The sequence below is a fragment of the Hemitrygon akajei genome, chromosome 17, assembly GCF_048418815.1.
Source record: "Hemitrygon akajei chromosome 17, sHemAka1.3, whole genome shotgun sequence".
NCBI lineage: Eukaryota > Metazoa > Chordata > Chondrichthyes > Myliobatiformes > Dasyatidae > Hemitrygon > Hemitrygon akajei.
Genome location: NC_133140.1, coordinates 19,895,953 through 19,909,619, shown reverse-complemented (window position 1 = coordinate 19,909,619; position 13,667 = coordinate 19,895,953). Strand labels below are relative to the sequence as shown.

Below are 13,667 nucleotides of genomic sequence, written 5' to 3'. Positions count from 1 at the left end.
TTCTACCATTTCTCTGTTTCCCGTAACAATTTCACCCAATTCATTCTTCAAGGGCCCAACGTTGTTCTTAACTATCTTCTTTCTCTTCACATACCTAAAAAAGCTTTTGCTATCTTCCTTTATATTCCTGGCTAGCTTGCGTTCGTACCTCATTTTTTCTCCCCGTATTGCCTTTTTAGTTAAGTTCTGTTGTTCCTTAAAAATTTCCCAATCATCTGTCCTCCCACTTACCTTAGCTCTGTCATACTTCCTTTTTTTTTAATGCTATGCAATCTCTGACTTCCTTTGTCAACCACTGTGGCCCCTTTCCCCCCTTTGAATCCTTCCTTCTCTGGGGGATGAACTGATTTTGCACCTTGTGCATTATTCCCAAGAATACCTGCCATTGCTGTTCCACTGTCTTTTCTGCTAGGCTATCCGTTGAGTCAACTTTGGCCAGCTCCTCCCTCATGGCTCCATAGTTTCCCCTGTTCATCTGCAACACTGACACCTCCGAGCTGCCCTTATCCTTCTCAAATTGCAGATGACACTTGGTTGAATCAAAGAGGTGTCTAGTTTTAGAGGCAGGGGTTGCACTTTGGCTTGGAGATTTGAGAATTTGTATTGGAATTTGAATTTGGAGAAATTGTATAATTTTCACTATGTGAGTTGTGATGTTTAAGGCCAAATAAAAAGACAAAGGAAATTGATATTTAGCTGATTACTGTGGGGTAAGGTACAGTTTGAACTCCCTCATTATCCTCCCTTTTAGTGTATATTTGATTTTTTAAATTTGGGTTGTGGTTCTTTTCCTGCCAGATATCAGTTCTGATTGGAGAGCCATTCTTCACCACCAGTCTTCTACCTTGGCACAACCTTTACTTCTGGTATGCGAGGACCTATCTGGCCAAGCACCTAGCCAGTGAGTTCACTGTACTGCCACAGTCTACCACATTGATAGCAATGGCCGTCGAGTTTAAGGTGAGGAAAGTAAATTTGGTAATTTGGTTTATTATTGTCACGTGTATCGGAAAACTTTTGTTTTTCATGCTATCCATACTGATAATTTTATTACAACACAGATATCTACAATAAATATAGACAGCAGAGATATCTACAATAAATATAGGCAGCATGGAGTAAATGAGGTGCTCGAGGAATATAAAGAATGTAAGAAGAAAAGAAAGAAATTAGAAAAGCTAAAAGAAGATACGAGGTTGCTTTGGCAAGTAAGGTGAAAATAAATCCAAAGGGTTTCTGCAGTTATATTAATAACAAAAGGATAGCAAGGGGTAAAATTGGTCCCTTAGAGAATCAGAGTGGACAGCTATGTGTGGAGCCGAAAGAGATGGGGGAGATTTTGAACAATTTCTTTTCTTCAGTATTCACTAAGGAGAAGGACATTGAATTGTGTAAGGTAAGGGAAGCTATGGAAACTATGACGATTAAAGAGGAGGAAGTATTGGCGCTTTTAAGGAATATAAAAGTGGATAAATCTGCGGATCCTGACAGGATATTCCCTAGGACCTTGAGGGAGGTTAGTGTAGAAATGGCAGGGGCTCTGACAGAAATATTTCAAATGTCATTAGAAACGGGGATGGTGCCGGAGGATTGGCGTATTGCTCATGTGGTTCCATTGTTTAAAAAGGGTTCTAAGAGTAAACCTAGCAACTATAGGCCTGTCAGTTTGACGTCAGTGGTGGGGGTAAATTAATGGAAAGTATTCTTAGAGATGGTATATATAATTATCTGGATAGACAGGGTCTGATTAGGAACAGTCAACATGGATTTGTGCGTGGAAGGTCATGTTTGACAAACCTTATTGAATTTTTTGAAGAGGTTACAAGGAAAGTTGACAAGGGTAAAGCAGTGGATGTTGTCTATATGGACTTCAGTAAGGCCTTTGACAAGGTTCCAAGCAGAAGGTTAGTTAGGAAAGTTCAATCGTTAGGTATTAATATTGAAGTAGTAAAATGAATTCAACAGTGGCTGGATGGGAGATGCCAGAGAGTAGTGGTGGATAACTGTTTGTCAGGTTGGAGGCCGGTAACTAGTGGTGTGCCTCAGGGATCTGTACTGGGTCCAATGTTGTTTGTCATATACATTAATGATCTGGATGATGGGGTGGTAAATTGGATTAGTAAGTATGCAGATGATATTAAGGTAGGTGGCATTGTGGATAATGAAGTAGGTTTTCAAAGTTTGCAGAGAGATTTAAGCCAGTTAGGAGAGTGGGCTGGGCGATGGCAGATGGAGTTTAATGCTGATAAGTGTGAGGTGTTACATTTTGGTAGGAATAATCCAAATAGGACATACATGGTAAATGGAAGGGCATTGAAGAATGCAGTAGAACAGAGTGATCTAGGAATAATGGTGCATTGTTCTCTGAAGGTGGAATCTCATTAGGATAGGGTGGTGAAGAAAGCTTTTGGTATGTTGGCCTTTATAAATCAGAGCATTGAGTATAGGAGTTGGGATGTAATGTTAAAATTGTACAAGGCATTGGTAAGGCCAAATTTGGAGTATTGTGTACAGTTCTGGTCACCGAATTATAGGAAAGATGTCAACAAAATAGAGAGAGTACAGAGAAGATTTACTAGAATGTTACCTGGGTTTCAGCACCTAATTTACAGGGAAAGATTGAACAAGTTAGGTCTTTATTCTTTGGAGCATAGAAGGTTGAGGTGGGGCTTGATAGAGGTATTTAAAATTATGAGGGAGATGGATAGAGTTGACATGGATAGGCTTTTTCCTTTGAGGGTAGGGGAGATTCAAACAAGAGGACATGAGTTGAGACTTAGGGGGCAAAAGTTTAAGGATAACATGAGGGGGAATTTCTTTACTCAGAGTGGTAGCTGTGTGAAATGAGCTTCCAGTAGAAGTGGTAGAGGCAGGTTCGGTATTGTCATTTAAAGTAAAATTGGATAGGTATATGGACAGGAAAGGAATGGAGGGTTATGGGCTGAGTGCGGGTCAGTGAGATTAGGTGTGAGTAAACGTTCGGCACGGACTAGAAGGGCCGAGATGGCCTGTTTCCGTGATGTAATTGTTATATGTTTATATAACAGTGCACTGAGGCAATACAAGGGAAAACAATGACAGAATGAAGTGCTACAGCCACAGAGAAAGTGCAGTGCAGTTAGCTAATAAGGTGCAAGGCCAGGGTGAGGTGAATTCTGAGGTCAAGAATCTATCTTCTATTAGGTAACCATTGAATAGTCGTACAACAGTGTGATAGAAGCTATCCCTGAGGTTAGTGGTATCTGCTTTCAGACTTTTGCATCCTATGCCCAGCGGAAGATGGAGAAGAGAGAATGCTTGGGGTAAGAGAGCTCTTTCATTTTGTTAGCTGCTTTTCTGAGGAGCAAGAAGGCTCTCAGTAGACAGCGGCCATGGAGGTTGGTTTCCATTATGTACTGTCCAGAATCTTCTGCAGTTTCTTCCAGTCTTGGGGTGAGCCGTTGCCATCCACAAAGGATCGGTAAAAATTGGTGAGGGTCAGAGGGAACATGCCAGCTTTCTTTAGCCTTCCGAGGAAGTAGAGACACTGGTATATTTACTTGGCTGTGGCTTCTACATGGTTGGACAGGGCAGGTGCTCACTACTGGGAACTTGAAAGTTTTAACCCTCTCAACCTTAGCACCATTGATGATAACAGGAGCATGTGAACCTCCCCACTTCCTCTTCCACTTTGCTGACACTGATGGCAAGATTGTTGTCATGACATCATGTCACTAGGCTCTCTGTCTCCTTTCTGTACTCTAAATAATTGGTATTTGAATCTGGGGTATAGGAATTATTTTGCAAAAGGATTCATTTATAGGGGCTTTCTGGGTTCCGAATGACCAGATTTACAGACTTCATACGAATTCTCCAATATTCTATTGAAGCATTTTTCAGGCTAGGAGTAATATTAAAATGTTTCATAAATTAGGTATTAATTAATGCCTAATATTGATAGTACTTCAGTGGTGTTAAAGAATTACAGCAAGTGTACATAGAACAATATAATGGGTTGCTAAAGAAAACGGATGGTTCTGATTTTTGGAGAAATTGTCTTCATTTCTCAAGAATGGAAAGCTTACTCAACTTAGAGACTGATTTCTGGGAGTTACAAGTTAGTGCGATGGATGTTATTCACTAAACATAGCTCTTTCTTCCATTTTGTCTACAACAATCCCTGACTTGAGAAACACAGTGGTAAAAACTTTCACAATCTGTTTGTCTTAAAGCGCTCTTTGTCTCACTCAAGCTGTCAAGTTTCCTAAACTTTACCTCAGAATGATATAGAACATAGAAAACTTACAGCATGTTACAGGCCCTTCGGCCCACAGTGCTGTGCCAAACATGTACTTACTTTAGAAGTTACCTCAGGTTACTCATAGCTCTATTTTTCTAAGCTCCATGTACCTGTCCAGGAGCTTCTTAAAAGACCTTATTGTATCAGCTTCCATCGCTGTTACCAACAGTCCATTCTACACACTCACCATTGTGCATAAAAAACTTACCCCTGACATCTCCTCTGTACCTACTTCCATGCACCTCTCGTGTTAGCCTTTTCAGCCATGGGAAAATGCCTCTGACTATTCACATGGTCAATGTCTCTCATCATCTTATACACCCCTATAAGGTCACCTCCCATCCTATGTTGCTCCAAGTAGAAAAGGCCGAGTTCACTCAACCTATTCTCATAAGGCATGCTCCCCAATCCTTGTAAGTCTCCTCTGCACCCTTTCTATAGTTTCCACATCCTTCCTGTAGTGAGGTGACCAGAATTGAGCACACTGTTCCAAGTGGGGTCTGACCAGGGTCCTGTAACATTATCTCTCAGCTTGTGAACTCAATCCCATGGTTGATAAAGGCCAATGCACTGTTATGCCTTTTTAACCACACAGTCAACCTGCACAGCAGTTTTGAGTGTCCTATGGTCTCAGACCCCAAGATCCCTCTGATCCTCCACACTGCTGAGTTTTACCATTAATACTATATTCTGCCATCATATTTGATCTACCAAAATGAACCACCTCACACTTATCTGGGTTGAACTCCATCTGCCGCTCCTCAGCCCAGTTTTGCATCCTGTTGATGTCCCGCTGTAACCTGACAACCCTCCACACGATCCACAACACCCCAACTTTAGCAAGTTTACTAGCCCATCCCTCCACTTCCTCATCCAGGTCACTTAAAAAAATCACGGAGTAGGGTGTCCCAGAACAGATCCCTGAGGCACACCACTGAACACCGACCTCCATGCAGAATATGACCCATCTACAACCACTCTTTACATTCTGTGTGCAGCCATTTCTAGATCCACAAAGCAAGTTCCCCTTGGATCCCATGCCTCTTTACTTTCTCAATAAGCCTTGCATGGGGTACCATATCAAATGCATTGCTGAAATCCGTATACACTGCATCTACTGCTCTACCTTCATCAATATGTTTAGTTACATCTTCAAAAAATTCAATCAGGCTCATAAGGCACGACCTGCCCTTGACAAAGCCATGCTGACTGCTCCTAATCACATTATACCTCTCCAAATGCTCATAAATCCTGCCTCTTCATCAATTTACCAACCACTGAAATAAGACTGAAAGTACACTGCAGATGCTGTGGTCAAATCAACACGTACAAACAAGCTGGATGAACTCAGCAGGTCGGGCAGCATCCATTGAAATGAACCAGAGGCTCGTTTGCTGCCTGACCTGCTGAGTTCATCCAGCTTGTTTGTACTGAAGTAAGACTCACTGGTCTATAATTTCCTGAGCTATCTCTACCCCCTTTCTTGAACAAAGGAACAGCATCTACAACCCCCCAATCCTCCGGAACCTTTCCTGTTCCCATTGGTGATGAAAAGATCATTGCCAGAGGCTCAGCATTCCCCTCCCTCACCTCCCACAGTAGCCTGAGGTATATCTCATCCAATCCCAGTGACTTATCGAACTTGATGCTTTCCAAAACCTCCAGCACATCCTCTTTCTTAATGTCTATATGCTCAAGCTTTTCAGTGAGCTGTAAGTCATCCCTACAATCACCAAGGTCCTTTTCCATAGTGAATACTGAAGCAAAGTATTCATTAAGTACCTCTGCTACCTGCTTCGGTTCCATGTACACTTTTCCACTGTCACACTTGATTGGTCCTATTCCCTCACATCTTATCCCCTTGCTCTTCACATATTTGTAGAATGCCTTCAGGTTTCATTAATCCTGCCCACCAAGGCCTTCTCGTGGCCCCTTCTGGCTCTCCTAATTTCATTCTTAAGCTCCTTCCTGTTAGCCTCATAATTTTCTAGTTCTCTATCATTACCTAGTTTTTTGAACCTTTTGTAAGCTTTTCATTTCTTCTTGACTAGATTTTCAATGGCCTTTGTATACCACGCTTCCTGTACCCTACCATCTTTTCCCTGTCTCATTGGAATGTAGCTGTGCAGAACGCCATGCAACATTTGCCACATTCTGCCATACATTTCCCTGAGAACATCTGTTCCCAATTTATGCTTCCAAGTTCCTGCCTGATAACTTCATAATTCTCCTTACTCCAATTAAACGCTTTCCTAACTTGTCTGTTCTATGCTCCAATACTATGGTAAAGGAGATGGAATTATGATCACTTTCTCCAAAATGCTCTCCCACTGAGAGACCTGACACCTGACCAGGTTCATTTCCCAATAATGGATCAAGTACAGCCTCTCCTCTTGTAGGCTTATCTACATATTGTGTCAAGAAACCTTCCTGAACACACCTAACAAACTCAACCCCATCTACACCCCTTGCTCTATAGACAATAGGTGCAGAAGTAGACCATTCGGCCCTTCGAGCCTGCACCGCCATTCTGAGATCATGGCTGATCATCTACTATCAATACCTGGTTCCTGCCTTGTCCCCATGTTCCTTGATTCCCCTATCCATAAGATACCTATCTGGCTCCTTCTTGAAAGCATCCAGAGAATTGGCCTAGGGTGATACCAATCAATATTGGGGAAATTAAAACACTCTATCACGACAACTGTTCCAGAGTCTGTCTCCCTATCTGCTTCTCAATGTCCCTGTTACTATTGTGTAGTCTATAAAAAACACCCAATAGAGTTATTGACCCCTTCCTGTTTCAAACTCAGTAGACAATCCCTCCATGACTTCCTCCTTTTCTGCAGCCATGACGCTATCTCTGATCAGCAGTACCATGCACCCCACCCTTTTGCCTCCCTCCCTGTCCTTTCTGAAATCTCTAAAGCCTGGCACTCTTAAGTAGCCATTCCTGCCCCTGAGCCATCAAAGTCTCTGTAATGTCCACAGCATCATAGGATGCTGCTCCAAGCACTGATCCATGCTCTAAGTTCATCTGCTTTGTACATGATGCTTCTTGCATTAAAATAGACACATCTCAAACTATCAGTCTGAGCACATGCCTTCTCTATTCATCTGCCTATACTCCCTCTCGCACTGTCTCCAAGCTTTCTCTATTTGTGAGCTAACCGCCCCTTCCCCTGTCTCTTCAGTTCAGTTCCCACCCCGCCCCAGCAGTTCTAGTTTAACCTCTCCCCGGTAGCCTTAGCAAACCTCCCTGCCAGGACATTGATCCCCTTCAGATTCAAATGCAACCCGTCCTTTTTGTACAGGTCACACCTGCCCCAAAAGAGGTCCCAATGATCCAGAAATCTGAAACTCTGCCCTCCCTGCTCCAGTCCCTCAGCCACACATTTATCCTCCACCTCATTCTATTCCTCTACTCACTGTCGCATGGCACAGGCTGTAATCTCGAGATTACTACCTTTGAGGTCCTGCTTCTCAGCTTCTTTCCTAACTCCCTGTAGTCTGTTTTCAGGACCTCCTCCCTTTTCCTACCTATGTTGTTGGTACCAATATGCACCACGACCTCTGGCTGTTCACCTTCCCACTTCAGGATATTGTGGACGCGATCAGAAATATTCCGGACCCTGGCGCCTGGGAGGCAAACTACCATCTGTGTTTCTTTCCTGCATCCACAGAATCGCCAGTCTGCCCCCCAACTATAGTGTCCCCTTATCACTGCTGCCATCCTCTTCCTTTCCCTACCCTTCTGAGCCACAAGGCCAGACTCTGAACCACTGTTGCTTCCCCCAGGTAGGTTGTCCCCCCAACAGTACTCAAACAGGAGTACTTACTGTTAAGGGAGACAACCACTTGGGTTACTCTCTAGTATCTGACTCTTGCCTTTCCCTCTCCTGACTGTTACCCACTTATCTGTCTCCCGAGGCCCCAGTGTGACTACTTGCCTGTAGTTCCTCTCTATCACCTGCTCACTTTCTGTGACCAGATGAAGGTCATCGAGCTGCATCTTCAGTTCCCCAGGGAGCCTCGCCTCGACCGGTTATCACTAAAGTCCCGTTGAGCCAAAGCCCTCCTATTCTGACTCCCTCTACCCGCTGGCCTGCTCTATACAGTTGTCTTCTTTATAAATCTTTCCCGCTGGTCTAACTCGCCAACGTCCACGCACTTGTGCAGTCGTGCCTCGATCAAACCGCTGAAGAAGAAACTCTTTTCCTTTCGAATCCTTCCTGCCAGTCTAACTCGCTGATGTCCATGTGCTTGCGCAGTCGTACCTCACTGCTTTCTGGAGAAATTAATTCGCTTTTGAATGTATTGGAAAATTCTGACTTAATTGAAAGGAGCTGAGAATTATTTTATACTTTCTTCCTTTGTGTGTTTATGGTGATGTTATGGTTTGAAGCAGCAATTATTACTTCCATCTATTTAAACTTGTCTGTTTGTCTTGTGCTTCTCCAGGATCTCTGGCGTATCCGCGCATCCTGTAGGGAATGTGAGGGCTTTGATGTCAACCTCATGGATGAGATGATACAGGTAAGGACATAGAGGAGGGAATTTTGGAATGTCAGTGTCCTGATTAGGTGGCTGCTGTGGGGACTGGATTGTTGCAGTATGATTGTGCTTTGTGTCAGGAGGAGGATGTTTGGGCAGTTGGAAACAATTTGGGAAAATTGAGGAGACAAGATGGCAACAGTAAGTAATTAATATTTACCAGGAAACTGGGAAGCAAGCCCTGGTATTTTTCAGAATGTGCCAGAGAATATTTGTCTGAAGGAATTGATGGAGCCTCCCCTTAGCATCTTGCCATGTATATTCCTTACACTGAAATATCAGCCTGAGTTGTGTGTTAAATCTATGAAGTTGAGAATCCTGCTAATGAGTCACTGTGTGTATTTGTGTTTGGTTTCATGCTGTATTTAATAGGTTCAGTCACATTATGTTGTATCATTCATTTCCCTCTCTTTATTGTTCTCTCAATTTTCTTGCAAAACATTTGTCAGAATTCCTTGAATTTCCGGGAGTATCAGGAGGCTGAACCCCACCCTCTTTGGGAGTATCCATGCAGAGCACTCAGTGAGCCATGCCAGATCCTCACCTTTGATTTTCGCCATGAGGTACCAGAGCATTCAGTCTGCTCTTCTGGATCGATGCACCTCTTGAGGTATGGAGAGTAGCGGGTGGTCTTTGCACTGGATGTTAAAGGAAGGGAAGCATTTTTCAAGGATAGCACTTGAAGGATGTGAGTGACAGGTACCTCAGGAGCCTTGCAGCAGTAAAATCCTGCAAATCCTGAATTACTTTTCTCAGCCTATGTGCACTGAGAGAAAGCTTTGGGTTTATCTGACTTGTGTTTAAGTGAAAACGCTAGTTTTAATCACTGACGCTGCCGATCAGTTCAGGAAAGGATGTTATAAATCATTGCATAGGATCACTGAACCTTTGCCTGTGTTGGGTGTTCGTAACTGTGTGGCGGTTCTGCTATTTTAATCTATACTGAAGCATTTGGAAGTTGCAGCTTGTTAAGAAGAACACACAAAGGAGTGGGTAAAGGACATTTGCCTCTTTGAGCTTGCATTAGCATTCTGTAAGTTTAGTGTGGACTTGCTGCTGTAACGCTCGCCTGCTGTATCCCCACATGCCTTAATTCATTCAGTACCTCTGTCTTGAATCTGCTTAATGCCTGAAACTCAGCTTTTGGGGAGGGAGGGGGAGGGAATTGGAATAATAATAACTTTGTTTAAAGGAATCACTCCTCATCACAGTCTTAAATGAGTGAATTTTGATCTGTGTGTTGTTCCTCTGTGTCTGTTAGTATACTTATGTCAGAGCCCACTGTCTGTACCCACTCTTGTCCTCTTCATCCCATCCTCCCCCCATACCACCAAGCTCTCCCCTCCAGGCCCAGAGGGCAATCAGTAAGCTGATGCACCAAAGATTGTTGCAGAAAATGAAAGCAGCATGATATGAAAAATATTGGGTTTGTACTTCCAGTGAGAATGAATAATTTGTGTTTTCTTAGATCATACACCATTAGCCACTTTATACTCACTATTTAAACCTCTCTTTTATCCTTTCCTATATTTCCCTCACTACTTTTCCACTAAGCATTGTATTTTTGGGAAATTTGGATGCATTATAGTCTATTCTTATTTAAGTCATTAACATTCACTGTTGTGGTACCCAAAATGAAAAACCTTGCCAATCTAAAACAGTCTTGTTCTTTCCTTTTGTTTGCTCTCCTCTGTCCATGGTGATATATTACTCCAAACCCAATGGGATCATATCTTGAGTAACAGCATGCTGTGAGATGCTTTTTAAAACATAAATAGATGAATCCAGAGTTTCCCATATGTCACTCCTTTAGACAAGGTCCTCAGAAAGTCTTTTAGAAGCAATTTCCTTTTCATTAAGGCAGGTTGACTCTGATTACTCGTAGTTTGATTTTCTAAATGTCCTACTATGATGACACTAATGGGCTTCATTACTCGTTTGTATGAGTACAAGGTCTTGACCTGAAACATTGACCTATACCTTTAGCCTTCACGGCTGTTGCTTGTCCAGTCTAGTTCTTCCAGCATCCTGCTTGGTTTCCAATCTGATTTGTCTGGTTTTTATGAAAGGTTCTCATGAATATTGTGTTACTTTTATTGCAAACATTGCTTATTTTTAAGTACCTTGGAAGTATATAGTTTTCATGCTTGGTCACCATGTAATCATATTTCTGTAACACCTATTTAATCAAATCCATTTACCATGGTAGACCTCCTATTGTGGTACAGGCATTGTATGTACATCATAGGGTGACATATCATTTCTCTTGCATTTAGCTGCCAAACTAGTATTCATTTGTGCTTTGAAATTATTCATGGGGTTTATCCCATTGCTCACAGGTGTGTTTTCTGTATAGTCACCACTGTCAGAAAAGTAGTAACATCTAAACTCCCATTCCATCACATTTTACTCAGCCCATGCTCTCTGTCTCTCCATGCTCTGTCGTCTGTCATTTATTAAGCTTCTGTTCATCTTATCCTTCAAAATTCCAGTAGAAGTGTTAAAAAAAAACTATTTGTGTTTTTCTTTCAGGCCTGGCACTTGCCATGGAGTAGTGCTTTGGATGGACTACTGCTTAGCAAATGACATCACAGTCACCACAGGATTAACCAGGCTTTGTTCTCATACGGTAACGATTCATCATTGAATTTCACAAAAAGTTCAAGTCCAGTGGGAACTCAGTATAGAATTTGGTTAATGCAGCACACTAAACTAATAGATTCTCCCATGAATGTTATTCTAATCAATACCCTCAACACTTTCCTATTCAGATACCATATATTGGTATAATGATTTTTACAGTGAACTTAGTAAGTTTAAAGAGGAGTTTAAGAAGGAGAATCTGTTTCAAAGTAGAGTTTAAAAGTAGTGCAGGAACCAGTGACCTGGTGTGGTAAAGGGAGGGTAAGAATCAGCACGTGGAGAGGTCAAGCCCATTGCGAATTCTGAACTTTTAGATAATGGAAGTCTTACTAACCTGATAACTGACCAGGAAATACCTGTTCTGTGTAGCTTTGGGAATGGTTTGTACCAGGATGTGGGCTTCAGTAATAGAGTAATTTTGGGTTACATAATTGACTGAGATTTCGGGAATGGTGCTGAGGATGGAGTTAGTTATAGGAGAAGAGTGATGCTGGAAATAAGGCATTGATGCAGTGGGTCTGGAGGAAGTCATCTGATGTGATGGGGATTGGAGGAGATATACAATGTGACAGGCTTGAGAGCCAGCTGACAGTAAGGGGGTCGTGGGACTTGGTGGGATACCTGCTCTCCTGAGCAACCAATTCCACAGCTGGTTTGTGAATTTCTTCCTTCTCCGTTGACAGGGTGACTGTGAGTGGAACCCACACAACAAGCAGGGTGTCTACTTCCTTCACTCAGAGACCAATCAAGAGACTTTGAACAAGCAGCCACCTGTTGTCTATAATGTCACTTTCCATCCAAAGACAGGAGAACTGGCCTTGGATTTCCAGCAGTCCCTGTAATCAGCTGGAATGGACTGAAGGACAAAGATCCTTGTGTGATTTGCAACTGGAAGCGTGGCTCAGGTATTATTCTTGTGAATCTTCAGATCCACTCCAGACAGGGACATGAAGAATTCAGTTTACCTCTTTGAATTTGAAGGAAGATTAAGCAAAAGTGGTTTGTTAAACATTATGGTTGGACTTCAGTGCTTTTTATATAGAGACTCACTGGGGAAAGAACACAGCCTGCCTGTCTGCCACAATGGCAGCATTCTCTGAGTCTGAAAGGTGTGGGTTCAAACAGCACCTTTGTGTGCACTGGAGCACACAATTTAGGGTGATGTTGGAGGTTGTAGCAGGGCAGTGATGTCCCTTCATCTGGAGGATGAAATGTTAAAATGGGACACTGTCTGCCTACTGTGGATGTATGATCCTTGGTGATATTGAAAGGATGAGGAAGGGGACTTCAACCTTTCTCCTAGACCACATTAATCTCTCAACAAATACCATCAAAACAATCATTACATTGTTCAGTTAATCACTGTTTATGGTAATTTGTTACATGTGAGTAGGCTGCTATCTAAATAACAACAACTCAAAGCTAACTTGTTACCTGAAAGAAGTTGCATAAATGTTTTATTTGTTTGTTGGGAGAACTGAGTGTAACATCGTCTCTCAGTGGGTTTACTTTAAGCACTGGACTTAGTCTTCATTACGTAAAGTCAGTGAACGTCATAATCCAAGCTGGCATTGAGGTTCCAAAAGATGCGAGATTTATTTTATTTTGGAAGGAGGCTTATTAAAGTATTTTTCAAGCTTCTCTGTTTTTATCATTTTGGAAATCTCCATCTCAATGTTTGCTAGTGTGAGCTGGATATGAATGGTCTTGTCCTGCATTGCACTTGCACAGTGCTGCAGAACCTTCCCTGTTATTCACAGATATAACTCAGTTGTCCTGTGGTATTTCACTCCTCTCTTTAAATGTCAGCCTAGCTCAGCACTTGTGGGATTCATTCTGATTTAGGTTAGTAGGTTAAAACCCCAATCTCGATCCACTCAGCTCCACAATGAATGAGTGTAGTACTGGAGGTTCCATTAAATTAATGCATATCAGCAAATCTCCATGAAATGTTTCTGTGAGATTGTTTGAGTGCAGGGTTTCATTCCCTCACTCCTCCATATACTGGAGATGTAAAGAAGTTTTGCTCCAGGCATTGAACTTTACTTTGCTGGGGTAAGTTTTACTCAGATGTGGGGTTATGCTGTTCATCACAGAGGATAATATGTGCAACCTGGATTAAAAAAGGGCATGCTTGATATCACCATTGGTCTTTATATTGGCATAATTCACCACGTAGTGTAGCAATCTG

The 13,667-nt window shown here is 42.3% G+C and overlaps 1 protein-coding gene across 3 annotated transcripts in view; it reads left to right on the top strand.

Moving 5' to 3' along the window:
- Positions 1-13,117, top strand: part of prmt7 (protein arginine methyltransferase 7) — a 53,888-nt gene extending 40,771 nt beyond the window's left edge. For all 3 annotated transcript variants that reach the window (XM_073069759.1, XM_073069760.1, XM_073069762.1), the window contains 5 exons: positions 799-960; positions 8,741-8,815; positions 9,283-9,443; positions 11,366-11,462; positions 12,160-13,117. In XM_073069759.1, coding sequence (XP_072925860.1) covers positions 799-960; positions 8,741-8,815; positions 9,283-9,443; positions 11,366-11,462; positions 12,160-12,318 — 654 coding nt within the window. In that variant the 3' untranslated portion in view covers positions 12,319-13,117. The remainder of the gene's footprint in view (positions 1-798; positions 961-8,740; positions 8,816-9,282; positions 9,444-11,365; positions 11,463-12,159) is intronic.
- Positions 13,118-13,667: the final 550 nt, after the last annotated feature.